Below are 26,598 nucleotides of genomic sequence, written 5' to 3' on the forward strand. Positions count from 1 at the left end.
GGTGAACAATGAATACCAACAGATTTGCGCACAGATGTAAAGAACAAAACTAAACTAGTGGGATAAGAATTGCTGTCTCACAAACAGAAAAAAAACCTATATTTGAAAAAATTATTATTTCTGAAGTCGAAATTAAGAAAACTTTTGAAAAAAAACCATAAGTTGTTGCAGAAAACACAATCCCAAAGAAGCTCAATATTCAAATCATTTGTCCGTGATTACATAAAAGTGTTAAGGTCCTGCAGCGAAGAGTGCAAACACAGAAAGATAGCGGTAATTTGAATACCAGTTTTTTGACTTACTATTTTGACGTACTAAAAAATTACGTAGTTTTCTGATTATTTGCAATCAGAAAAAAAATTGTGACTTTGTTCTGATAATATTTTGAAAGTTTTCTAATTCAATATTTCTCCAAGAGCTTTCATATTCGAATAAACTGAGTCATCAGTTTTTAAAGATATTACTTTTTTCCTGGTAAGTATAAGAAAAACCGATCCTTATAATTTTTTCCAAAAATCCGATTAAAATTAGTTTTAGCAAAAAAAAACGGCTCTATTACAGTTTAGATGTCCTTTGAAAACTTGAACGTCCCAAAAAACACTTAGACGTCCCTTGAAACACTTAGACGTCCTTTAAAACATTTAAACGTCCTTTCGGGTCCCAAATATGTTAACAAATGTTTAAACGTCCCAAAAAACATTTAGACGTCCCAAAAAACGTTTAGACGTCCCATTAAATATTGAGACGTCCCTTGAAGTCCGAAAATTTGGTTTTAAATACTTAGAGGTCCCAAAAAACATTTAGACGTCCCAAAAAACATTTAAACGTCCCGAAAAATGATTAGACGTCCCTTCAACACTAAAAGCCACTGAAAGTGTTCAAGGGACGTCTAAATATTGTTTGGGACGTTTAAATGTTTTTTGGGATGTTTAAATGTTTTGTGGGACGTTTAAATGTTTTTTGGGACGTTCAAATCTTCAGAACTATATTTTGGGATTACAAGGGACGTCTAAACATTTTATGGGACTTTTAAACGTTTTTTGGGACGTCTAAACTTTTGAAAGGACGTTTTAAAAAAATTAGAGTTTGAAAGGACGTTTAAGTGTTTCAAGGGACGTCTAAGTGTTTTAAGGGACGTTTAAGTGTTTTAAGGGACGTTTTAGTTTTTAAAGGACATCTAAACTGTAATAGAGCCAAAAAAAACATTTTCTGAAAAACAACTACCAGATCGACAAGATCGGAATCCTCGTTTATTTTAACAATTTTATCCGTTTAACTGGTTTCATATAACCCGTCTCTTTGTTTAGAGGGCAAAATACATAGTAAAATGCAGAATGGCAGCAGAATATTCCAATAGAAAACATACAAATAGATGACTAGATTCACATTGAGCATACTGGGAGAAAGGTTGAGTAGAGTTGCAATAATGTTACACCGAGTTTTTGAACTTGAGACTATAGTGGTTTGGGGAAAGTTTACATATGGCACATAAATGAGATAATTTTTTTAAATAGTACTAAAATAATTGAAATAAGGAGGAAGCTCTTCTTTGACAAGTAATTTGGTTAATCTCGGATGACTTGTTCGATACATTCTTTCCAGCGAACTGCTTCATTCATGTTTTCAGAAAGAAGGCGGTATGTACGGTTTTTCATGTGAAGCTGAAAACTATAAGTGAATGTTAGAAAATATTTATTCAGATACCTCCATAAATGCTCGTCTTCCATTTTGCTCCAAATGGCAGTTTTTATATTCAACAAGGTCAATCAAGCCTGATGGTTTCTCGGAATTTTTCCAATTATCTAGATCCTCGTAGTAGTAGACTTTTGGTGTATCGCGGTACAAGACAAAAAATCTTGGAACCCATAATTTCAGCTTGGCACCTCGTTTACTTAAGTATCCTGTACAAAGTGGTGGAATATTGTTGGATATTGGTGGTGACATTGACTCTCGTGTCAAAGTGTTACTGGGGCTATACGCCACTTTCTCAGCTGAAACCATTTATTTTGTTGTTGTGGTTAAACCAGTTTCAGTGTCACTCACCAGTTGGTGTGGAGATTTGAATTGCAGCCGACGGCATCTTGATGTTCTCTAGTGGTTTGGCTTCCCATGTGTGTACGATGTTGCCAATTGTGATGTTTCTGTTGACACACCCTTCGTGAATGTGAATTCGACATTTTTTGCAATGAACAGCTGAAATTATTATTCATTTTCACGCTGATGCTCAAACGCTTTCAATTTTCTCTTCTCACTAATACTCACCCTTACTCCATCTTGTGAGAATATTTGCGCAGTAGCAACATTGTACTGGTCTAGCTCCGACCGCAAATGGAGCTAGTTCATGGACTGTTTCCTTTCTGTAATTCGACGGATATTTCTGAATTCAAAAGTTGTTAACCTACCCATTTGCTTCTCCATTACTTGTTGTTTTCTTTTCCGACGCATCGAACAATTCAACCAAAAAACTCTTCTGCAACGCTTTGATTGCATTCATTTTAGTCGAGTCCGTCTCTGGAGGCTTGGTGAAAGAAACGGATTTGTCTAGGTCTTCAGTGGTGTCCAAATTACTCCAGTCTTCTTCTTCACACTCCGCGTCAACCAACTTCCTCTCGTGATAAGAGGATTCTGTAGATGGAAATCATGTTATGAATAAACTAAAAACAAGAAAACACTCACCAATATCATATGGAGAGCCAAACCGAAGATGTGTTTCTGTCAGAAAAGACCACATTCGTATTTGTGACAACGAGCTGGACGGCACTAAAACGTCGCCAAATGGTTCGTACATTTCGTTGAGAAATGATGTGCTGACTCGTATTCTCAGTTTGATGTATTCCCATATGCTGATAGTCGTAAGGTCATCCGGTAAGTAAAACTCATTTGCATCGGACTGCAGTCTTTTCTCTTCGCAATCATCAACGAACGTCCTAAAGTACCCAGCAGCAGAGTGGAAGGCCATAAAATTCAGGTAGAAATCGGAGAACTCAAAGGCAGAGGGATATTGTTGCATAACCTGAACAAATACATGTTTTCCATTCAACCACTATCAATCTTACCTGATGAACACAATCCAAAAAACAAAGAAACGACGGTGAGCACATTTCGGCGTCTTTGTGGAAGTAATGCCCAAACGATAGCCACTCCTTCTCAATCAACACTCGGAATCCTGCAAACGTTCGATAGTAGGGATCGGACAGAAGTTGTGCGAAAGATGAAAGGATGGTGGTGATAGATCGTCCCGCTTCTAGGCAAATAGCTACTGATGAGTTGTAAAGACTCATCAGAGCAACTATTGCGTTCGAGAGCTCAATCATCCGAGATACCTGACAAGAAAAAATTAATTAGCAACCAAAAGATTAAAAACTCACCGACTGCGGCCAATTTGACAAATTCCATGCTTCAAGATTTGAAATCTTAGCGTCTTTTGGAAATTCTTTACTGTAAATTTGCCGAGCTTTCTGCAGAGATCTTCTCAACTCTGATTCTTTCACCGATCGCACCATGATTGCCTCTGCATTGGAGTCAGTTGGTATTTTCACAGCATGTCCTTTCTCCAAAAGCACATACAACGCTTTTCGATGAAAACGTGAGACCGGAAATCCGTTGGCTGTAATAGTCACTGTCTCGGTATTTGCAGTTCGACTGGAGTAACCATTATGGTGAGTCAAGGTGCAACCATCATTGAATACACTGTTTTTCTCGGCATATTGAGTGGGCAGTGCAAAACTGACAACTTTTTGTGATGAGTTGGCAAGTTTCGCAAAGTAGTTTAGCTGCAAGCACAGTATTGTTTATATTTATCAAAAAGTGACAAGTTTCCCACCTGAACTTCTGCACTTTTGATTTCAGCGCCAGCCACCACATTGGAACTGCTTTCTTCATTACTACTTGCTTTGGAGTGAAGTGTCTGTTGGCTTCCTGTCATGGTCCCTGTTAGTTTTGGTGTATTCCGACGGTAATTGACTACTTTCTTGAGTTTCTTGACCATATCAGTTGATGTGAATGCACTGGCTCTGATCAACAAAGATCCGTTTCCATGCATCCATACTACAACCGGCAGTCGATGATCCACAAAACCCTTAAATAAAATCTTGACTATGTTGAACATGATTGAATAGAAAACCTTTGCTACTTTAGCTATTTCTGACTCATTGGTTTCACTTGGAACGATGAAGTTTCCTGGATAGCTAGGACAGATGTTGTAGTCCAAGTTGGCAGCAGACATTCTCAACTTCACATTCTTTGAGTTCAATCCCAATCTGGGGTAGTCAATCACTGCGTATCGAATGTAGGCATTCTTTTTGAGATGGTCGAAATCTTCTGAAAGCAACAAGAATGTCGAAACTTTAAACTACTAAGGTTAACCATACCTATTTTGTCAAACTGAATGTGCACTGAACCACGATGAGAGGAATGACTACGGATTCTACGAGGATCTGTCTTCTTTTTGGTAAATCCTCGTATCGCTGAGTTCAGTGTTGAGAACTTGTGACTGCTGGTGTCCGTAATTGTTTTATCTTTTCTTATGTTGTAGAACGCAAAACTGTTATGAGAGCTACTCTCAATCACTTCCAGAAACTTTTCAATAGCCAAGTTGTTGATTTCATCTTCATCGAAGGCTACAATGATTGTTGCCGCACATGAAGATCGAATAGCAATGATGTGTTCAATCTTCACTCCCTGAATAAGTATTCATAGTTTTTTTCCATTCAAAATCATCATAAATACCTTTTCTATTAGTTGTGATGGAATCATTTTCTTCGAGGTTAGTTTTTTGAATGATTCCACCGAATAGAGAGGAAGAGTCTGGACGATTGTGCCGTTTGTGACTGAAACTATGTTGGATTTGTATATCAGTTTTTGGATATTTCATTTTCTTACCATTGATATCTACAGATTTCCCTTTGAAAATTACACGGTAGTTTGTTAGGAAAAGAGAACCACTTGCTGGGAGCAGGTTCTCCAACCGATTGAGAGACATCGTGGACTCTTCTGTATTTGTAAGAAGGTAGCAGTCGATTGGATCTGACAACAAGAATTCACTGGGACACACTAGAATTGGATCAAAGTTGTCTTTCTTCAGGTGATCTCCATGGGACAACTCCAAATATACATCACGTAGACTTTCCACGTGAGCCTCCACGTAGTTTTGAATTCGGGAGAGTGGTAAGCCGTTGATTCTGCCAGTCACACCGAGAATTGAGTCAAGCGTGTATGCAATCCATTTCGACTTTTCTGTTTGAACTGCAGTATGATTTTCTTCGTTGTCGAAAAATTCGTCAGTCAATGGAATCAGTAGACAAATGATCAAGTTGGCAAAATGTTTTGCTTGTGCCTGGATCATCTCGTTCTCTTGCCGCACAAGCTCTTCCTGATCCGTATCGTCAGTGTCAATCATTTCCATGGCACATGGTCGGAGAGTGTGACACCATAAACTCTCGGTCTGAATAGAAATGATATTATATTCCGGTGTGAACATTTGAAATGACTCACAATCTTCCGATCTTGTTTCAACATCTCTGAGAATAACATCTCATGTACTTCATAGTAAAAACACGATGTCCAGAATCGTTGGTTCTTCCAAACTTTGTGTTCTTGTAGGGCGGTGTACATGTACTGTTGAACTCCTTGTGTTAGCTTCTGCAATTAAAACTTAAATTATTTATTCATCAACCTTTTTCAACTTACCCTACTGTACACACTCGATAGATACATCAAACTTCTAACCACTCCATCCTTGTCTTCTTCACATTCTGCCTGTAGAGCTGCATTCATGAGTAGAGCAATATCGTCAAACTGTTTATCGCTGAGTACAGCCTGGGCGGATGACTTCTGATTGAGCAGTCGACAAAGTTCAATTCGAAGTGGTGCGAACCTCATTGATGACTTGACGGCATCCAAAGACTTGCTAGCGAAAGAGACTTTACTTTCGAAAATATCGCCTAGGCAATTGCGAAGTGCTTCTATTCTGTGAGCGTATGCTTCGAACTGATTCGCATGATACTCCACATGGGTATTCACAACTGGAAGCATTGCTTGGAGAATCACGTTACTCCTCATTTTGGGTTTAACTGTATGAATGATGCTATTGTTGTTGGGTGCCAGCTCTTTTCCCGTAGTCCAATAAATCTTGGTGAAAACTTCTTGTTTCCGGACCGAACACTTCTCCATGTACCGTTCTTTCTGGATGAGCTCACAAGAGATTTGCTCAATGATCTTTCTGCTTTCGTAACTATTTGACTTTTGTTTGTAAATAAGTTGATCGAGCTCTTTCAGACACGAAATCTCGTCGAACAAGTCATGTTTTCTTCGGGGAAGCGCTCTTGACAGGATGAATGTTTGGAAGTATACACTTTTTAGAAGTGAACTCGACATCATGTCCGTGAGTTTACGAAAGCCACGGAATGCGCCAACATGAAACGTCAGTGATGTTGTTAGCTTCTTCTCGAAGTTTCCTTTGATTCGAGTGTAGAGGATGTAGTATTGATAACCATACAAAAGTTCGGCAAAGTAGAGTATGAAACATGCTCGGAGTTTCTTGTCCTACAAAAGTATCTTGTTTATGATAATGTACTTTGTGAGTCTACTCACCAGTATGAACTCATCCACGTCCAGTCTTTCTTCGCTTGGAACCGCAAGATCTTCTTGGCTGGTCGTGGTGAACAACACATCCCGAAGTCGTTGATGTAGGGACTCGTAGTAGTAGTCGTCCGCTTTGAAGATTTCTGTGTGATCTGGTATATGTACTTCCCCATTGTCCAAGTAAACCACAATGTTTTCGTCACCGAATGACTGCAAAAAATTGAAAATTGGCTGTGATTTGATCGACAAGTTAACGTACCGTGACGAATTCGGTAAGGACTCCAATCAAAAACGGCGTCGGTGATTCCAAAACTTCGGCCAGCGAATCAGGTAGAATTGTGACGCATGAATGACTGAAATGCGGAAGAATTGATTTCACTTGACACAAGGAATCGGAATCACTTACACATATACAAATGGATACAAAAGAGAAAGTATCGCATTCTGACATCTTGACAAGCGCATCAAAGAAGAACTCGCAAGCACAATGCGACAATCGGAAAGAAGGGCGTGGATGACTTTCACGACATTTCGAAATCCTGAAAGTTTATTAGCAACAGTGTTTTTTTTGAATCAGGTAACCCACCTAGCATTTTGAATAACATGGCAACATCCTTCCCAGTGACAGGGGACACTGGACTTAATTCGAAACCTAGTTCGACGTGCAGAGTTTTTGTTCTGATCTCGATGGTGGATCCTTCCTCGACTAGTTCATCAGTCAAAAATCTAATGAGTTCGGAAGAAGATGAGAATTCTGGAGTTCGTAGATCATTTGAAATTTCCAGAAGAATTTCTTTGAATGCTTTTGGATGGAAGTTTTGACTAATGAGAACTATGGAGACTGCTTTAAAATTTTTTGTCGTTTCGTCTTCCTCCCATGTCTGAAACGCAAATTAATAAGAATCGTCTGAGTCAAAATTTAAGATAACTCACCGACAGAACATATGCAATCCTCCTTGCACCTTTCTCTGTTGTCAGTATTTGATAGAAAAACTCGGATGGGGACGTTTCTGACTGATTGTACCATCCACGAGGGCGAACGAACTTTTTGATGGAAGATGTCGGGATGGTATCCGATGTGTGTGGGGATTGTACTTCGTGTAGCACATCAGGAAGAGCGTTCTCTGAAAACGATTTTCTCATTTTGTTATAGTTACTGACTATTATTCATTCAACTTCTACTTTCTACTTTTCATTGAGAAAAATAACACTTACCATCTTCACTTTCCTCCAACACAATGACGGCAACTGTGTCACAAATTGGCCCGCTTTTTACCTTATCCGGATCCCGCATGATGTTTCTGTTGAGATCTGAACAAAACAGTGATTACGGAAACGAAATACTGCAAAGAAGAAATGAAGAAAACATTTGAAAAAATGACAGTTCATTGACGGCAAGAACATGGTTTATTTCTCTGCTGATAAGCGATTAAAAAGTACTTTTCCCACTCTCTCAATAAGAAATCGAGTAAAGGAGAAAAAATGTTCCACGGAGAGAGACGAGAGTGTGGGGGAAGTGAAGAGACACAGACAGCAAGAAAGAGAGTCAACTTTGGATTAGAATCACAACGTCACTGCCATCAAGAAAAAACCAAGTGACCGATATCTAAGTGAGAAAGAGGAAATGAATAGAAATGAGAAAACCAAGGCCATTGTCGTGCATATGCACAAAGAGCATTAATTGAATGCAGATGGATGGGTCTCTGGCAACCGCGGTTAGTTAACCATCTGTTGCTGCCATACAAATCAAATCTGAGACAGCCGGAAAAAAGAAAAGAAAACCAAGAGAAATCTGGGACAGGAGGGAAAGAATAGCATAAAGAAAACTAGTTTTCAGTTACTCGATAGTCTTATTACCTGTCGTTATTCACTAGGCAGTAAAGAGTACGGAAAAACATGTGAAACGAATAAAAGTTTTATTTTGTCCAAAAATAACTTTTAAAATAAGACGTTCCAATTTTACTTAACAAAAAATTATATTGCACCTTAATAAGAGCCACAATTAGTTGAGAAAAGTAATGAATGAACGAAAAAATATAATGCGGCCTCGGAACACGACCGCAACATATTACTGCCGCAGGTTGGGAAAAGGAGGAGAGGGAAGACGCCCTCTATTCTAAGATAAAGAGTGCGCATCCTCACGCACGCGTTCTGCGCCTTCAATTTGCGTTTTGCGTCAACCGACGGGCTGGCGCATTTCTCGTGGGACAACTTTTTTACTTAACTTCTTCAGCTTTTCCATAGAAAAAGAGTAAAATAAAGAAGCAAAAGTTGAATTTCAGAAAGAGAAATATTTAATCAGTAATATGTAAACTGGAAAATAACTCAATGCCACAAGGAATCCTTCACACGCCAAATGAAACGGTATTTAATTTGAAGTAAGACTATTGACGTTTAAAAAAATCATAGATTATCTATTTTTACAGAAGACCTCCCAGAACGATGTCAATCAAGACAAAGCAGTACTTTGCATGCATATTTTCTTTCTGCATTCTCATCTACCTTGCTTTAGTGAGTTTTTTTACGTTTATGTTGAGTTTGTTCACAAAAATTATGTTTTAGTACTTCTACGTGCTACCATCGGAGGTATTGATTGACGAGCAGTATGGACGAGGTCTCGATGAGGATTTGTTGAATCAAAAGTAAGGAAAACGCAAAAAATTCGATTTATCGACTTTTTTATAGGAGAGGATTAGAAGAATCAATCATTTCTCAAGAATGCTCACCAGTGACAGATAATTGTTATGTTGTGGTCGATAAAAAAGTGGAAACAGACCTCGGACAAATGGTGGAACGTCATATGTATGTTAAGGGATTTGAAGACGAGAGCGATACGATTGTAAGGCTGATTCCACAAGGCGGTATGTTTTCTATCAGTTATTTATTACTACTTCCGGCAGTGTTAAACAATAATATTATTTTGAAACAAATGCTTCATAGAATTAAAAATCGATGGACATCGAATGAATAGAAGATAGAGCGCCGGAAATGTGAATCACAAAGCAAATCAAATTTGTTCTTGATGTGATCGATTTTTTAATATAAACTTGGTTGACTAACCAAAAGTTCTCAAAAATCATTTTATAGATTTATATGCTCATTCACTGCCAATGTAAAAATGACTTTCAAATTGCTTTCTTTTAAAGTTAAAACAAACGAAAAACTTCACTTAATTTTAGACAGAACCTTCGAGTATTCGGACACTCGGATGTGGAAAATCGATCATCTCTCAATCCGTGCACAATATGTAAGTTTGTTTTCCATGCTCTTCACATTGAACAACATCTCTTTGCCCACTTATCAAATACGAATAATCTACCCATCTTCTTCATTCACTATTTGTCTGCTCACAAACAAACATTCATGATACAACAAGCATGTTTTGAAGAAGCGTATCTGTTTCATTACTTCACACATTGTGTTCTCCAATCGAGTTGGGTATAAGAAGCAATATGTGTAGTAAAGTCGTGAAGACACGGAAAATGTAATGAACAGATGGGGCGTAGGAAATAAGATATTATTTGATGAATTGAGACAAGATATAAATGCAGAAACAGAGTTTTTTTCAGATCGCAGCTCTCATCAGTGCTCCATTCATTGTTTCTGCATTATCATTGGTGGATTCGGATAATGACGGAAAAACGATACTGGAAATTGGATTGGGAGGCGGTAGCTTGGATATGTTTCTTCATCAATTGAATCCTAAGGTAACGAAAAAATATTTTCCAAAACCAATTATACTTTTTCAGTTGAATATAACTGCAGTGGAGTTAGATCCAGTGGTAGTAAGCCTAGCTCAAAAATGGTTTAACGTGGTGAATGACAACACGCGGAGAACGATAACAACAGATGGATTGGAATTCATCAAACTAGCAGAGAAAAACGGTAGGTACCTATTTTCCAATCTGCATACATCAATTAACGTATTCAGGCGTTAAATACGACGTGGTATTTCTTGATGCGTGTGACAGTTCAAAAAGCATCCCATGCCCATCAAAAGTCTTCAGAAACCAGGAAGTGTACAGCTCGTTGTCATCAATAGTTGGTAGTACAGGTAAATTTTCCAGTTTTTTTCAAACTGAACCTATAATCTTTATTCCAGGCGCATTAGTTGTCAACATTCTCTCACAAAGTGAACACGGTGTAGAAGTTGATCAGGTAAACCAGAATTTAATTGAAAGTTAGATGTAAAAAAAATTCTTATTTCAGATTGTTGAGGATCTTTCTCAATATTTTGGGTCCTGTTTGAAAGTTTCGATTACGGACGAAGTGAATGTGATTGCCATTTGTACAAAACAAGCAATAACAGATAGTACATCAAATACCGATTTTTTGCGGAGAAGAGCCAATGCAGTCACAATGCGACTGGGCTTGCAGGACGTCTTAAAAACAATCAAGATGAATTAGTCGTCGAGATCTCAAATAGAAACTTTTTTATTTTTACACTTGTATCCTAATTAGCGTGTGGTTCAGTTTTTTGTGTACATAAGTAGAATCCAAACGGATATAATTGAATTTTCATGGTCAATTGCTTTAGTTCTTACAATTTGCTCAAAACAATCCGATCCCTTTTCGGTCCAGCTTGCCATTTTTTCATTGTGTTATTACTGAAATAAAAAACTTGTATGTATCTTTTTTTGCTTTCCTGCAGGGAAATGCATCAAATAACAGAAATTAGAGACGAATTACGTACGACAAAAAGTGACAAATAGGCGAAAACTATTCCTGAAAAATATAGTGGTTTTTTTAAGATCAAACATCTTATCACGACTTCTTGTTTTTTGACTCTCATCGTCTAGTCAAAAATGCGGATTAACCAAACAAAAACCTATATAACACACAAATCGCACAAGCTGTTTTAGTTCATCATGAGTTCCGTATCCTATTCCTTTTCCTTGTCTAAATAACCATTCTGGTCAGAATAACCTCCGACCAGGAACTCCAGTATTCTAGTTGACTCACAGACTCGATTTCATTAAATCTGTAAATTGACATGTTCTTTGCCCATTGTCTAAAAAATATGGTTAAAATCCTTTTCAGTTCTGATTCCAACTACGATTCTCTCGTACAATATATTCTGCCCTGACAACAGGGGGGCGTGTTCTATCATGTCTGTTTACAGAAGTTGCCTCAAGGGATAGCTGTTCTGAGTAGAACAAAAAATGTTTTTATCATCGAATTGGCTAGACATGATTACTATACAAAAAAATGTATCAATGAGCGGCTGTCTGGAGGTAAGTAATGAAGCAGACATCTCTTTTTTCGTCTCGTGATATGAGCAGTTCTTTCCTTACTCGCTTATATATATATTCGATGATTTCTGTCTGTAGTTTCTTTCTCATGTTTTGATTAACAATTGAAACATGAAACACTTTCCATAAATCCAATTAGCCCTGCCAGATCAACATCTCATAATCTAATCACTTAAAAATATGTAAGTTTTTTCTCTTGATTCATTATCCAATCTTTTTCATCTCTATCCTTCTCCCTCTCATCAACGAGATCACAAGAAATCACTGGATTTTGCTTCCGCTATCAGGGTGTAGTACTTCTCGGACAAAAACGTAAAAACGAAAACGACGCCTTCCAGTTTTCAATCTCAAGTGAAAAATGGCAACAGTATCCATAGTGATTATATCCGAATGCTTTTACGTTTTTTCTTCTCTTTTTTTCTCATTTTTCACATTCAACTAGTACGAAAAAGGTTTTGTAGAAAGCTTCTATAGCAAAATAAAATTGATTTGATTATACGCTTTGTTGAAAAGGGAAAAGAAAACCAATCTGAACGAATGAACGTTTTTTCTGGGGTTAGAGCAGGACGACTCACAAAATTTCGACTCAATTTTGCTTGGTAGTCTTTTCGTGCTTCATCCTTTTCAATTGATCTTTTTGCGCAAACTACTGCGGAAGCTTTCACCAGTTCATTTCATTTCTTTTATTTTGTTCATTTGTGAGAAAGAATAGAAAAAAGTAGTGAGAGCTTTTCGAAAATTAAAAAAAAGTTCATATTAATTAATAACGACACCATTTTGAACTCCTAGATAGATGCTTTTCCTTGAAATCTTTGGTATCTCATATATCTTATTATCATTGCGCAATCTATATCATATCTTTTTGAATGTATTTATGACCATGAGAATCAAGTTTTTATCTATCACTCCTTTATTTTCAACACTTCGAAGCTGCCTTTTCCGAACCATTTGCCATTTTCGACCGTCCTTCGGTTGTCCATTGGCTTTTCCAACAAAAATGATGAGGGCGGAAAAAATCCAGATTTTTGAGATGATGTGAAGAAATAGGAGGAGAGGAAGAAGAAGGAGGAGGGGTGGCGCAACATCAAGTTCCAGGAGGCAGATCTTTTCCTTAGTCCGCCTGAGTGTTTATTCGTGGTTGTGCTTCTTCTCTCATCCTCCTGTATCTGGCCGCCCTGTGTTGCACTAACATCCCTGGTTCGTCTTCTTCTAGCTACGGTAGCCGGTTTGACGTATGTTGCTTTACTCCGTTGTCGGTTACGACAATGAGGATGACCAAAAAGGGGAAAAACTGCCAAAGTGATCCCGTTTGGGGGTGGCCATTAGGCAATTCGACAATAGAATGAGACGCCATATCGAGATCTCATCAGATATTTTTTGCATCTTCTTCCCCTTTCTCTTCCCCCCTCCCTCCGGACGAACCGCAGACATTTGATGTAGTTCGATACTGTCGCTTCCTCTGTTTCAAACTTTCTACCAAATCTCATGGGAATCTGAGGAGGAAGAAGAAATTGAATGGCTTCTATTAACATACTTGTTCCTCATCACTTTCACCCACCCACTTCACTTTCAAATTTCTAGAGGCAAAAGAGAAATTGAAATTGCCAATTGTTTCTTCAGATCCATTCTCTTTTTCACATTACTCTTCCATCTTTTTTTCCACAATTTCCCTCTGTCCCATTTAACTATTTCCCCCTTTCAATTCCTTCCGTCCACATCATCTTCCCATTCCTAGCGTTCTCTTCTCAAGCTCTTTTATGACTTTTTGTGCTCGGGCTCCTCAATTTCTCAATCTCATCTCTCTCTCTTTCTTATTGTTTTTTCTCCATCCGAGCATTTACTACAATATTGAATTTTTCGGATACTGGTGGCCCGCAGATAGTTTATGCAAGTGTCCAATGTGGCTATCCGGTGTTCTTCTCCTGATATGCCACTATCAGATGGTCTCCACCTCGAAGACCATCATGACAAACGAGATTTCCATGCCATCACTCGGTCATAAAGAGGTGAGGAGATAAACGATACACGAGAACGAAAACATGATTTTTGAACTGTTTAGGAAGTTGCGACATTTCACAGGCTTCAACCTAAAGATGGCATCTCTCCCAGATTTCGGTCGGCAAGATTCGAGCGTTTGAGGGGTGAGTTGAACAATGAGACTTGACGAAACCAAAAACTTCTTCACACGATAAGACACTTGAAGTTTTTATTTTGAAAAACTCTTCTTTCAGGGGCTCCCGATAACATCAAACCAATTTTCGTAGAACCAGCTGTTCTTGAAACAGAAGAGTCTCTCAACCCCACTCCAGTTGCTCCAATTCAAGTTGTCCCATCTTCTGAAACTGTCACTGAGATTCCATTGGACTTCGTCCCAACCTCCAATGAGACTCCAACACCTCTCAGCTTCACGGAGTTCAACATTGAATCAATGCCAATCATCAAAGATTCTGATGAGCCGTCTACTCATAAATTCCACACAACACCAGAGCAACCAACCACTTCAGAGGAGCCCTCAACTGCTGAACCTTCCACGTTCGAACCAATTCCCACTACCGAACAAGTGTCTCCATCTGAAATCCCATCCTCTCCTGCATTATCAACCGAACAAACTTCTGAAGTGTCTCGTGCCACTCCTGTAATTCATGAGTATGCTCAAGAACGAATCTACCCAACGATGGAGTTAGTGCAACCAACAACTGAGTTTGTTGAAGTTCTTCCAAGTCAACAAATTGAAGTAGCTTCCACCAACGTCGTCGAAATAGAAGAGCCTACCACCACTTCTACTAAGGCACCCAGAAAACGTCGTCATAGAGTAAGAAAACTTGATTTTGAGCGATCTTCATCAAAATGTTAATATTGTTTCAGCGCAAGCATCGCAAATTGCGGAAGGTAACAAAAGTCACAGAGGCTCCGACAGAAACCACAACTGTCACCGAAATAATAACCGAACCGTCTACTGAATTGTCAACTACTGAACCAATCACTGAACCATCCACAGCTGCTCTTACTGAGACTTCTACTCTTCAAACCACCACCCCAGTCACCACACCTGTGGCATCTACTCCAATCAGTGTAGTTACTACACCGACAACCACTCACATTCAAACATTTCCAACTAGTGGATCAACGGGTGCTAAGATTGGAGAGTCTTATCTAGGAGGATGGAATGAGGACGAGGGAATTATAGTTACCACATCAGGACCTTCTTTGGGATCTGCCATTAATCAGTTCTCTGAAATCCCAGCTTCGATTTCAATTGATGATGACAAGGCTATCAAGGAATATTACGAGAAGTATTATGCCGAGTGGTACCAGTAAGTCAATGACCGATATCGCATAGTAAACGCTATTATAGTTTAAAGTAATAATTATTTTGACAGATATTATAAGATTATTTTTTCTCACTATATTTTTTTCCATTGCAGAAAACACAATCAAGCAATAAACACCCCAGGAGAATCAGCTTCCTCTGTTTCTCGGGAAATAAAAATAGAACTGGCTAAGCCTACTCCTTCTCCATTCGGATCACCAACAACGCAGCTATTCGTGAGTCATCTCTTTTTTCTAACATTTACCCGTGTCTTCCAATTTTTTGCTTTATTTGAACACGGTATCACATCACTCTCAAACATCAGTTATTATCTATGCCATCTTTATAGAAGCCATTAAACTCAAAGCCACACTTTTATACACACTTTTACAGGGAATTTCCCCGTCCACCACTGCTGAGCCGACAAAAGAACAATTGGACAAAGTTTGTGACTATGTGGCCAAGATCTCAAAGTCGTTCGGAATTAAAGACCTTGTTGGATTTGCAAAGAACAATTGTGCATTTGTAAAAAGCTTCCACCCAACGGTAATACACTTACCAATAAGGCTTTCACTATTTTATAATTTCAGGCAACCTGTGAACAAATCCAACATCTGATGAGTTACTGTGTAACTGGAGTCTATGTCAACCAATAAAGATCTCAACTTGTTTCCCCTTTTACTGTGTAATTTATTTTCTTGATGCCATCTTTTGATCTTTTCGATGTGCAAGTCACCCTTTCCCTGACATCTTGTTCCTCCTCCCCTACCTTTTCTACCCATGAAAATCCCATGACTTTTAATAAATCTGGAACTGTGACTAGTTATTATTACCTGTTACCTGTGCCACACCCTCACCTTTACTGGCGTCATTGTCGACAAAAAAGTTTTCATCATTTTCAGAGCCTCTCCCTTTCCTTCTCCCGAGGAAAAAAGTGATAATACAATTTGATAGCTATGACTATCATAATAAACGAAACGATAAATGTGCATACACACGAGTAAGAGGAAAGAGGTGGAAAAGAAAGGTAGGACATCGTTGGCAAACCCATAAAGCGAGCCGGTCCTTGAAAGGTGGAGAATCAGACAGAAGTGCCAGCGGCAAGCGATAAGGGAGACGCGACTTTGCACTACGCCTGCTCCCCTCGAAATGTGCTCTACCAATTATTGCTTGGCTATTTTTGTACTAGTCGGTAAGATCCTCACATCCATAACCTTTCCGACATCCTAGGCTTTTCTGATACCTAAAAATCTGTTGTTCTTTTTCAATCCGGCAATATTACTTTTGGGTTAAACCATGTAGGCCACACTTGGGAATGAAGTTTGAATATCTGAAGATAGTCATTTCCAACTTCTGCAGTACATTTGAAAATTGACATACTTTCGTTGCCCTGAGCTTTCCCTTTTCCTGAAGTTTCTGGCATACTGTAACTATTCCCTTTTCAAACCCAAATACGTTTTCCTTTAAAAAGAAAACCGTTCCGAAACCAAGCTGTTGGCAGATTTCGTTCTCTTGCACTAACCGGATTGATTATTTTATCATCAGTTGATAAGTCGTGTTTCCACGTGTACCACGGTGACGCCTTTAACCGATTATGACTAATTGACTTTTGTAAGATCAGGAAACTTGTTTCGAATATGATGAAACAAAACAAACGGAAAAAACAAATAATTGCAGTGCTAATAAAAAATTACTTGAAAATTTGAAACATGTTTGCGTCACACATAGTAGCAATTAGGTTCTTATCAGAAACGTGGGAAAAGTGGCATACGGCAAGTTAGGCATTTTCAAAGTAGTAGAAATGTGAAAAACCACTCTTTGGTCTTGTATTTCGTTTGAAGATTTCAAATTCTTGGCACGCAAATTGTAAACTGGTATTGTTTCTAGGCCCAGCTATCGTCGCTAAAAATAGAAATATATTTGGGGTACTGTAGTTTCGAAAGTTTATGATCATAACTTTGGAACAGTCTACAAAATGACTGCCTCCAGCTCAATTTGGATTTCCGTCAGTGCACCATCATGTTTTCAGGTGTTGTGGCCGCTCAACAGAATCCTCAACTCACCCCTTGTAATGGCATCAACAGTCTCAACACTTGCCAAGGGCAGTTCAATACCAAATTGGGTTTCGATGGTAATAAAAAATAGAGTGTCGTCTTTGACAAGCGCGATAACGTTATTTTCAGCTTCACTCGGCGTGGCCAAATACCAAGACTTGAGAAGTGCCATTGAGAAGTCTTACGCTGACAGCCAAGCTTACGGTCTTCTCAAAACGTGCGAGGCTTACAAGGAGTACCAGCAATGCTAGTAAGAAATTATTGCTTTTGTTTTTTCAATAACTCATTCTCATTTCCAGTACTGACGGTCAGTTCTTTGCCTGCGCTCAGAATCCATTCGGAATTATCACTGCCACCAAGTACGTTTGATATCCCATTATTCTGATTGCTTTTCGTTTTGCAGCAACGGAGGTGTTCAATATACCCGAGACCAAGCTTATGGATACGTCAAAATCTGGAATCAACTTGACTTCGTTTGTGGAGCTGGTTTCTCTAGTAAGCACAGTTTTCAAATGATTCACATTTTTGACTGAGAGCTTCACCAGCTCAATTATATTGTATATCAAATATTCTTCCTCAATATAAACTATAATTACAGTCTTTGCCAATGCTGAAGTTTGTGGATCTTCTGTCTTCAACAACCAAACTGCTGGTATGAGACAATGTGACAACGATTTTGATGTCAACTCTAAAGCCGATCCATCCCAAGCTTGCGCGTGAGAAAACTGCGCTTATGAATCACCACATAGCAACTCAACTTCCAGATATGTCGAGGCTGCTTCCACTTGCTACTTCAATTTGTTCTGGGACGCATGCAAGAAGCCAGAGATGGCCTACTGGGGATGCAACTACGAGCGTACTGGTACCAACCTCCTCTACCCACAGTGCACTCAAATTTTCTGCTCATGTAAGTTAAAATCGAACAAAGTATCTATCAGAGAATTGAATATTTCAGTCCACGAACGCGTCTGATCATCTTGCTTCAACATCTCGCTCGTATTGTTTTGGTTAAAATTTGTCTTATGTGAATTCACATTTTTTGGGAATAAATATTATGTAATTGTGCTTCATCTTCAATATTTTTTGTCTCTGACTGCTAGAATTGCATTCCATATTTTTGAATTGTTTTGTATGCTATTTCTTTGTTTACTGTGCTATACTGAATTGCATAACGTTGAATTTTCAGACGATGTGGCAGGGCCGGTGTTTGCCACTTCTCGCATTCATCGTTGGACTTTCAGGTACTTTTTTGAGACAGTTTTTTTTTCTAGTATTTTGGGATGTATTACTAGATTATATGTTGTTTCAGGTGTCACAGCTGGTGGTCTTGACTGTGACTCCACTCTCTACATGGAATGTCAATCTGACTTGAACAAAGCATTGAGCATTTCCGACCCTCAACCATGGTTTGATCCTGAAAATTTCAGAAAGCAGGCAAGTTTGAAAATGCAATTATGTGCATGCCTACCATCGATGGCATTGATAAGTGAATGAGGTGATATGACGATTATTGAAGAGTGTGCGTAGAAAATATCAAATAAGAACATTTTTGATGATAAGTTTTAAGTCAATAGGTTTAAAAGTTTAGAAATGTCATGCTAATCAAATACTACAAATGAACAAAACACGTTTATAGGTTGAAACATACTACCAGAACCAAGGACCTGATGGAATCCGTAAAGTTTGCAGGTAACCTACAGTGTCCATGGATTGTACAACACAAAGATACAATTTCAGAGCTTTCCGTGAATTCAAAACCTGTATGGGTGCCCAATATTCTGATTGCATGTCTCCGGTCCATTTTGTTTCGGTTTCGGCTACTCCATTCGCTGCTTATCAATTTGTTGGATTGTTCAACCAAATGCACTTCGTCTGTGGAGCTGGATTGCAAAGTGATTTTTATTACTTTTTTCGACGCGTGGTTGAAATTGAATTTCACGAGTACAAACATACACACCCTTTCGATAAAATTAACATTTCTGAACTCTTTGAAACATAGGCAACGAAAAAAAAACTGTTCAGATAAGAAAACGGAACAAAAATACAGTGTTTCAGCATACCTTTCGAATGAGGGTTGCATGTCTACTACGTGGAAAGGACAGAGTGGACAGCAATTGACACAGTGCAGACTTGACTATGAAGTTACAAGCGATGTGGATCCAATGCAGGCTTGCACGTAAGGAAACATGTGAAAAAATTGAAATCGTTTTTTTAAATTTTAGATTGGCCAACAAGTACTTGATCTGTTTCGAAAGTCAATTCAAACAAAACTGTGGTGACAAATCAAACGACGCACAATTTTGGGCTTGCGAGTATTCTCGTGTTAACATTTTCACCAGATTCCCACAATGTGCTGCTAGATGTGTCTGTTAGTTTTTCACTGTAAAGTTCAAAGAAATACATAAATTTTCAGTGCCATACTCTGGAGGTATCATCGGATGAGTCGATTCGAGTAATCAAAATGATGTCAGAATCAAACAAATTATATAATTTTTGTCATTCTAAACTATGTATTATCATTTGTGATAAGAATAAACAATTATTCCTGAATAAAATTTGGTGAAAATGCAAGTTCAAAAGTTGAAGGCATATTTTACAACGCCATAAGCATGATCACACACAGAAACTTTAAAAAATCGTAGAGAGAGGATGTTTTGAAGTCGGTATATATTATATGGCAGCATGTTGGTGGTCTCATTAATTTTCTTCAGAAACATGTTCAAAAACAGGGCGTTGCCACATTATGAATTGTGGTCAATGATATATAAATTATTTTAGGAACTTTTGATAACAACTGAAGTTTTGTCATTTCCGAAAAGTGGGGCTCCTCTTTTTAATGTTAATGAAATATGATTTTTCGTGAAACTATATGATTTTTTGTCAAAAACTCATTCAAATCTATCTTGCCAATTCATTCCACAGAAATGTCATGTTTAACTTTCCGGAGCGAAGAGTTATGTAAGGTGTTTCCCTGTTTAGCTTATTTAATGCAATAATCAATGGCAATTGAGCGGGAAGAAGATTATTGTTAATCACTTCAACTGATAAGAATTTCATTTGTTAATCCCATAAGTGAAACATTTCTCTGGTTTTTGCGTTCCACGACATGAGTTTCTTAGCATTGATTGCCGTGTTGGCAAGTAAGTTTTTCAAAATGAATTTTCAAATCAGAAGATGTTCGTAAAAGTTGTAACCTGAATTTCAGTTGTTCCATCAATCTCCGGGGCATGCACTCCATCAACTACTGGCACGTGTACTCCCGATTTACTTCAATGTTGCGGATTGCAGCTAAAAGCTGACATGGGTCTTGCTAATTGCTATGGTCGGTGTTATTTTTGTTTCAAAATTATAAATTCACCGTTTTTAGGAATTCTTGCTTTCGAGCCAGAATGCCATCGCCAAGAAATTGAAAACATGTATATAAATGGTACTAGTGGCCTTCTCAAAGTCTGCAAGTAAGTGTTCTTTTCAAAACATTTCCAGTTTATGTTTGTATACCAGCGCTTTCAACAACTACTACGAATGTCTCGGGCCAGCTCGTCGTGATTGCACCAGTATTAGCTATCATGTTAAAGCTGGACTTCGTTTGTCGTATGTTTAATAATTTTTTTTTTGAAATCAATTATTGTTTTCAGAGATGCTGTGCAAGTTGTGTCTATGTATAAACAATTCGGATTTGCGTGCGGAGCTGGATTTGAGGGATTTTCAAATAATGACGCGTGCATGTCTCAAATCTTTTCCACCAAGCAGACTCAGATTACTGCGTGTCGCACAAAATTTGCCAACAACATTCTGGCGGATTACAAGAATCATTGCATGTAATTATCACATTTTTGTTTCTGAGTGACTCAGATGTTTAGGTATTTCCAACAATACACCGGATGTTTCAACGCCTTGTTTGATCATAGTTTGTGCAACTCGGAGAGCTCTTGGTGGGGATGTGAATATGCAAGACAATCCGGACGTGTTGTATTGCATGATTGCAATCTCCAATGTTCATGTAAGTTTTTGACTTTTTGCACTGGATAATAATCTTCTAATTTAGCATTGTGATTTCGTAATTCTGTCAATTCAAAGATTGAACAAATCAAGCACTAATCACTATGAAAAAAAGAAGCTGTTTTATTCTGCTCTGCAAAATTATAATTTTCTGTCTTGTTTTTTAATAAAATTATCGTGTGAATGGAAATTGTTTGAAAAGGCGACAACACAGGTTTTCTGAACTAATGCTTTTCTGAGCGCGGTGAAAGTGTTTGCATCATTGTAGTTGAGGATGACGTATTTTATTTTTGTTTTGAAAATAGTGGAGTTAATCAAAAAGTTTTCAGGAAAATTTTACAATACGAAAGGAATATATAAATGAATATTGAAAAAGAGAATAATCTGAGAAAGCATTGAGAAGCCGGATGTCTTGCATCTGTGTATTTCCCAAAACTTCCACAATGATTATTGCGTACGTTCGCGGCGGATTCGTTGTTCATCTCGTTTTCGAGAAATGATGAAATCAGTGCAGTCGAGAAACTCTCGGAGTTCGAGACGAACCGCGACCTGGAAAAAAGAACAATGAATTATCATTCAATAAAGCTAGTGGATACATTTCTGATTGCTGCCAATTGCGTGAGACTTTGGGCGTTGAGAATTGGAAAATCACTTTGCCTTGGACGACGACGACGTCTGCTACGCAGAGACCAATTCTTATCCACATGTGTGAGCACGAATACTGTTGCATTGAGATCCATTCCAGTTACGGGAAAATTGAAAATAGCGAAGTCAGTCTCCCAATCTGGTTTCTGAATTTGAAAAGAATAGACATGTCTTACTAGCATTGAACACTTACAAGATCTTGAACAATATTTTTGATTCCTGGAATCATGCGGATTAAGTCTCTGTGAATGATCTGAATCGTTCGATGTTCTTCTGTGAATTCGAGTTGAACAAGCACATCATCTCGCGTAATAGTCACTCTTGGGCTTTCACGGAGAACGAATGGTTCCAAATGAGACGGATCCACAGGATTCATACTTAAATTTGAACATTGTTAAAAAGGTTAATTGAATAAACGAAAAAGATAAATCGCAATTTCATTCAAAACAATGCTAAGATTAGCGGAAGTTGTAAGGTAGAAGCATAAAACTAGCCGCCACTCTTGAAACGTATCGATTATGAATATCACGAGGTTGTCAAGGGGATGTGGCGCTCTCTGTGAATAACAACCAACAGGGGCTTAACGCCAACATGCACACAGCTCCGAATGAATAGAATAAAAAGATATCGCGCGCATTGACGTAATTGAGGCGGATGGAGAAGAAGTAACATCTGATCCTGTCTAATCCTCTCTGAACATACAACAATTGAACATTGAAAATATATTCATTAGGAAGATTAAGCAGATTTTACATAACAAATCTATATGAACAAAATGAAGGAAAACTAACTTAAAGTACGTTTATATAATACGAAAAAGTTTTTAAAAAAGTTATAAAAAACAAATACGTTACAGACAAAATATTCCAGGTTCAAGATGTTGAATGCAGCTCCTCCGTCAATGTTTTTTCTGACGAGAATTTTTATCAGTCGGTCAGCTGCTATTCATCCGAAGAACCTGTTGAAACGAAAACTTTAGAAAATATGTTTCTCTGAAGTGTAGAAGTTCTCATCATTCCAAGTTCCTCCCTTAACAATTTTCAGTCGGATTTATGGAAAATACAGATTTATGTGTGACATTCAAATAGCTAAATTTACGTTGATCTATTTCAGTATCATGTATTTCAGTATCATAACCATTCATAACTGAATACATTCTATGTTTTTTTAAAACAATTATATCCAATATTATTCATGCCTTTGTTTTTCAAATGTGATCTATGTAGTTGGTAAATTTTGACTTGAATCTCTCTCACTTGACAGGCAGAATGTCAGCTTTTCCGACAGAAAAAATGTATTGAACAAGGTATTTCCTGGCACTCAAGAAAAAACAAAGCGTTGTAAACTGAGACTCTACTTTTTTGCATCTTCGAGCTGCAGTTGTCGCTATCAGTTCAAATGGGATACGAGCCAAAACGACAACTGACATCCTCAATTGTGTCCCTCCGTATTTCGTCTCAAAACACTTCGAACTCACTCATAGAAAATGAACTTCGTACTTCTAATTATTGCATTATATTTAATAGTTACTCTTACCGTAGCTTTTCCTCTACTAATGATTTCTGTATTCATCGCTTTATTCGTCTATCGCAATTATGTTACACCAGAAGTTCATCATGATGTGATGAATTTTGTCGAGCAGTCACTTAATGCAATCCGCCAAACTTGTGCTCCGTCCTCACCCGTTGATGATACAATGACTAGAAGCGGTATTGAAAGAGCACGTCGTCAATACATGGACCATTGCAATGGTGTCAATCGGACCCCATCGGAAGAAGAGAAAGATGCAAAGTTGTTGTTGACCTACCAAGTACCCATTCTTACAAGATACTACGAATCTATCATTCAGTTTTTTAAGAGGTAAAAACATTTTGTTGTTTCCAGTTTTTCTAGTTCCATTTATATTTTGTTTTGAGTTATTTTTGAACACAAGAGTAGCCTCTAGAGAGTTGAAAAAGTAGCTCCCAGTCACTTTAACACTTTTTTCATGTGTTTTCTCATTTTGCTTCTCCCTCTTCCCCCTAGATTTCATCTCATGTCGTGTTTAAATGATTTATCTTTTTTTATGTACAGAATGTTCTCACCCTTGCTAAATAAACCAATTTTTAAAGAGTTTTATTCTGAGCTTGTCTGAAAAAAAATCTGAAACGAAGAGAAGAGAAAATTCGACATCTCGCCGACAGGATGATTCATTATGAGTAAACATTATGCGTGGAAGCGCAGCGCCCCCACAGGACAACCCCTCCGACAAAAATATCGTCCTTAGTGTCGTGTTTGTGAATCCGAGGTACACTGCATTTCGAGTTGCCAATCTTTCCGGCACACCCACATTTCGTAAGCAATTTCCTACAAAGTGCACCCACAATTTCCCAAAGTCGTGTAGGTTTTTTCCTCATCATTTGGTGCTTGGTGAGCATCTGGTCAAGTTTAGACATCTGGCAATATCAACGACCTCGAGACTCACGACACTTCTATTGCAACGAAATATTGGAGCATGAAAATTTTCTCGGCTAGTTCTTAGTCTTTTTCTTTAAAAACCGAAATAGAATCCAACCGATCAAAATTTGAACAAAGAGAATTAGAGAACTTATGTGTCACCATAAAACTGTTTCTCTAAACTTTAACAATACAATTTGACACCTTTTGTCATTTTTCCATCGAATATTTTCAATTTTTCGCCCAGCCATTTGACTATTCCCCCGAGTTTATGCAACATCAAAATATGAAAAATTGGCATTTTCTAGAGCCACACAATTGCTCAGAGTGAAATTTCTTCAGACCCTTTTCCCACATTTCCTTTTCCTTTTCTTCACTTTGTCTAAGTCTACTAATGTTGTCATTTAATGGTTGGATAAACTTGAATGAATCACTTATAATAATGCTCTGACCTTTCACTAGACTGCCCAAAAGGCGGCTACTTGCTCTCCCAGAAGCAACCACACCTATTTTGGTTTTCTGGTTTCTCTGCTATTCCAATTATGCAACTGATAACAGAAAAGTTTTTTTTCCACTGTTACCTATAGTCATTGAGTCATTTCCTATTTTTTTTCCTCCCCACAAAACTGCATTGTTTGGACAACTGAATCATTTGGAAAAAAAACTGGAAGAACTGAGAACTTCTAGCTGTTTTTTCTTCTGTTATTTGTTCTTGTCATTGGTTTCTTCCTAATTTTTTAAATTTCTCTCATCTCTGTTTTCAAAATGAGTTGCGTTCCATTTTATTTATACTTTGATTCAGTTTCCTAGGGTAAGTCAAGTTCAACCCAAGTTTACTCTTTCCATATTTTTCTATTTGATCAGCCGTTAACGTTTAACAAACCTTTCTTATCATGCACCAACTTCGGAAATGTGATCAAATTTGAATTGAAATGCAAGTTCAACCTTCACAATTCGAAGATATTTTTCGGAATTTTTTTGAAAAATGTAACAAATTTGGAGATTCTATACAAGTGAAAAGTTAAACATTGTAGCCACGGAGCGCGACGAGGCAAAAAGTGTTGGCAAATAGTTTAGTTAGCAAGGCAACGCAAAGGAAAACAGAAAATATAGGGGAAAGACAGCGCAATGAAGTAAGACAGGCCCCCGGGAGCGCTCAAGAGACAGAGAGATGAGAAAAGTCAAAAGGAAAAGCTTGCACGGAGTTGAAGAAGAGGGAACTGTTGCACCGCGCGAGTGTGTGGCCACCACGCCACTCATTTACTCATTGATCTATTTCGCGCATTTTATTCTGTTAGATATAAAATGAAGACTGTTAAGAGTAACTGTTCACACCTTAGGGTCTTTGACTTTCAGAATTTGCTGAAGGAGTACAGTAATCTTCATGCATTTTCTCTCACAATTCAAAAGTTGACTGAAATACTTGAAGACCACTAATAACGTATATATTAATTTACCCGTAATACGTGTATATGAACCCCTGCTGTCATATATATTCCATCACTAAACAACAAATCTGTGTACCATTGAAACGCCTCTTGAAAAGGTCACCACAGGATACCAAACGCATATTGTCACACTCACAGTGTTTGTTCGTGTAACCTCTTGTCAAAATTTGCAGTGTCTATTGTCTGAAAACTGCACTTTAGGAGACAAGCTTCATCGGCAGGAAGAACCGCCCGGAAATTGAAGTATCCGTTGTGGTTGTTGCACTTTTGAATACGCTCTTCTAAGCGAAAATGTATACGCTTCTGATAGTTAGCACCGTTTTTGGTTGCGTCTTCCATCGAATCATCATTTTTGTTTTTACTTCGGTTTTGTGATCTTCAGAAATACAGAAACACTAAAAATATAGACAAAAAACACGAAAAACAGCATGGTTTAAGATTGCCCATAGTTCTTTTCTTGTTGGCCTCATCTTTCCTTATTAGCTTAATGTTGAGCCAACCATAATCATCATTCTCTCTTCTTGTCGCTCTTTCTTTTTTTTTCTACTGTTTTCTGTTTGGATAGTCTATTTCGCAAACGGTGCCACTGCCACCAACCACGCAGTTTCTTATTCGTTCCTTTCAAATGAGAGAATCATCTGGAGATCTTCCTTTGTGCCCTCCTTCTCAATGTCACCATCTGAACTGAATAACATTACACTCTTTTGCTCGAAACTCTGAATTCTCGGCCATTATCTCGAGAACGGAGCGGTTGATGTCCAGCCAATTGTTTTCGAATATATACTTGCATATGTTTTTGAATAAGTTTTGAAACACTTCTTTTTGCTGAGATTCTCGAAAACGCCACATCACTTATTGAATATGAGAACTGA

General features: G+C 38.0%; 8 protein-coding genes across 8 annotated transcripts; 6 read left to right on the top strand and 2 right to left on the bottom strand.

Moving 5' to 3' along the window:
- Window positions 1-1,565: 1,565 nt before the first annotated feature.
- GCK72_024387 (uncharacterized protein) lies at window positions 1,566-7,876 on the bottom strand (the record flags this gene model as incomplete). The annotated part of the gene is made up of 21 exons (XM_053735860.1): window positions 1,566-1,661; window positions 1,705-1,991; window positions 2,044-2,193; window positions 2,263-2,357; window positions 2,403-2,625; window positions 2,677-3,013; window positions 3,057-3,323; window positions 3,369-3,773; window positions 3,824-4,078; window positions 4,124-4,320; window positions 4,371-4,680; window positions 4,729-4,829; window positions 4,882-5,443; window positions 5,494-5,640; window positions 5,689-6,543; window positions 6,592-6,792; window positions 6,842-6,935; window positions 6,989-7,121; window positions 7,169-7,463; window positions 7,516-7,706; window positions 7,798-7,876. The coding sequence occupies 21 exons, from the start codon at window positions 7,874-7,876 to the stop codon at window positions 1,566-1,568; spliced, it is 5,280 nt and encodes a 1,759-aa protein (XP_053579426.1).
- A 1,034-nt stretch (window positions 7,877-8,910) lies between these two features.
- On the top strand, window positions 8,911-10,989 carry GCK72_024388 (uncharacterized protein; the record flags this gene model as incomplete). Its single annotated transcript, XM_053735861.1, has 10 exons — window positions 8,911-8,960; window positions 9,009-9,093; window positions 9,145-9,224; window positions 9,268-9,443; window positions 9,762-9,829; window positions 10,152-10,289; window positions 10,332-10,467; window positions 10,514-10,636; window positions 10,685-10,740; window positions 10,792-10,989. 10 exons carry the CDS (start codon window positions 8,911-8,913, stop codon window positions 10,987-10,989), a joined length of 1,110 nt encoding a protein of 369 aa, XP_053579427.1.
- A 2,743-nt stretch (window positions 10,990-13,732) lies between these two features.
- GCK72_024389 (uncharacterized protein) lies at window positions 13,733-15,800 on the top strand (the record flags this gene model as incomplete). Its single annotated transcript, XM_003118241.2, has 7 exons — window positions 13,733-13,840; window positions 13,894-13,975; window positions 14,066-14,646; window positions 14,700-15,148; window positions 15,260-15,380; window positions 15,538-15,690; window positions 15,735-15,800. 7 exons carry the CDS (start codon window positions 13,733-13,735, stop codon window positions 15,798-15,800), a joined length of 1,560 nt encoding a protein of 519 aa, XP_003118289.2.
- A 1,363-nt stretch (window positions 15,801-17,163) lies between these two features.
- GCK72_024390 (uncharacterized protein) lies at window positions 17,164-18,170 on the top strand (the record flags this gene model as incomplete). Its single annotated transcript, XM_053735862.1, has 7 exons — window positions 17,164-17,275; window positions 17,328-17,448; window positions 17,498-17,557; window positions 17,602-17,693; window positions 17,797-17,914; window positions 17,963-18,105; window positions 18,154-18,170. The coding sequence occupies 7 exons, from the start codon at window positions 17,164-17,166 to the stop codon at window positions 18,168-18,170; spliced, it is 663 nt and encodes a 220-aa protein (XP_053579428.1).
- Window positions 18,171-18,387: 217 nt separating this feature from the next.
- GCK72_024391 (uncharacterized protein) lies at window positions 18,388-19,640 on the top strand (the record flags this gene model as incomplete). The annotated part of the gene is made up of 7 exons (XM_003118056.2): window positions 18,388-18,439; window positions 18,508-18,632; window positions 18,835-18,887; window positions 18,936-19,090; window positions 19,254-19,374; window positions 19,421-19,566; window positions 19,612-19,640. The coding sequence occupies 7 exons, from the start codon at window positions 18,388-18,390 to the stop codon at window positions 19,638-19,640; spliced, it is 681 nt and encodes a 226-aa protein (XP_003118104.2).
- A 664-nt stretch (window positions 19,641-20,304) lies between these two features.
- Window positions 20,305-21,251, top strand: GCK72_024392 (uncharacterized protein; the record flags this gene model as incomplete). The annotated part of the gene is made up of 7 exons (XM_053735863.1): window positions 20,305-20,338; window positions 20,404-20,520; window positions 20,566-20,653; window positions 20,700-20,789; window positions 20,834-21,016; window positions 21,059-21,198; window positions 21,244-21,251. 7 exons carry the CDS (start codon window positions 20,305-20,307, stop codon window positions 21,249-21,251), a joined length of 660 nt encoding a protein of 219 aa, XP_053579429.1.
- A 393-nt stretch (window positions 21,252-21,644) lies between these two features.
- Window positions 21,645-22,218, bottom strand: GCK72_024393 (uncharacterized protein; the record flags this gene model as incomplete). Its single annotated transcript, XM_003118065.2, has 3 exons — window positions 21,645-21,746; window positions 21,794-21,988; window positions 22,036-22,218. The coding sequence occupies 3 exons, from the start codon at window positions 22,216-22,218 to the stop codon at window positions 21,645-21,647; spliced, it is 480 nt and encodes a 159-aa protein (XP_003118113.2).
- Window positions 22,219-23,397: 1,179 nt separating this feature from the next.
- Window positions 23,398-23,706, top strand: GCK72_024394 (uncharacterized protein; the record flags this gene model as incomplete). Its single annotated transcript, XM_003117893.2, has 1 exon — window positions 23,398-23,706. One exon carries the CDS (start codon window positions 23,398-23,400, stop codon window positions 23,704-23,706), a length of 309 nt encoding a protein of 102 aa, XP_003117941.2.
- Between the last annotated feature and the right edge of the window lie 2,892 nt (window positions 23,707-26,598).

Source organism: Caenorhabditis remanei, chromosome X (assembly GCF_010183535.1).
Source record: "Caenorhabditis remanei strain PX506 chromosome X, whole genome shotgun sequence".
Classification (NCBI taxonomy): domain Eukaryota; kingdom Metazoa; phylum Nematoda; class Chromadorea; order Rhabditida; family Rhabditidae; genus Caenorhabditis; species Caenorhabditis remanei.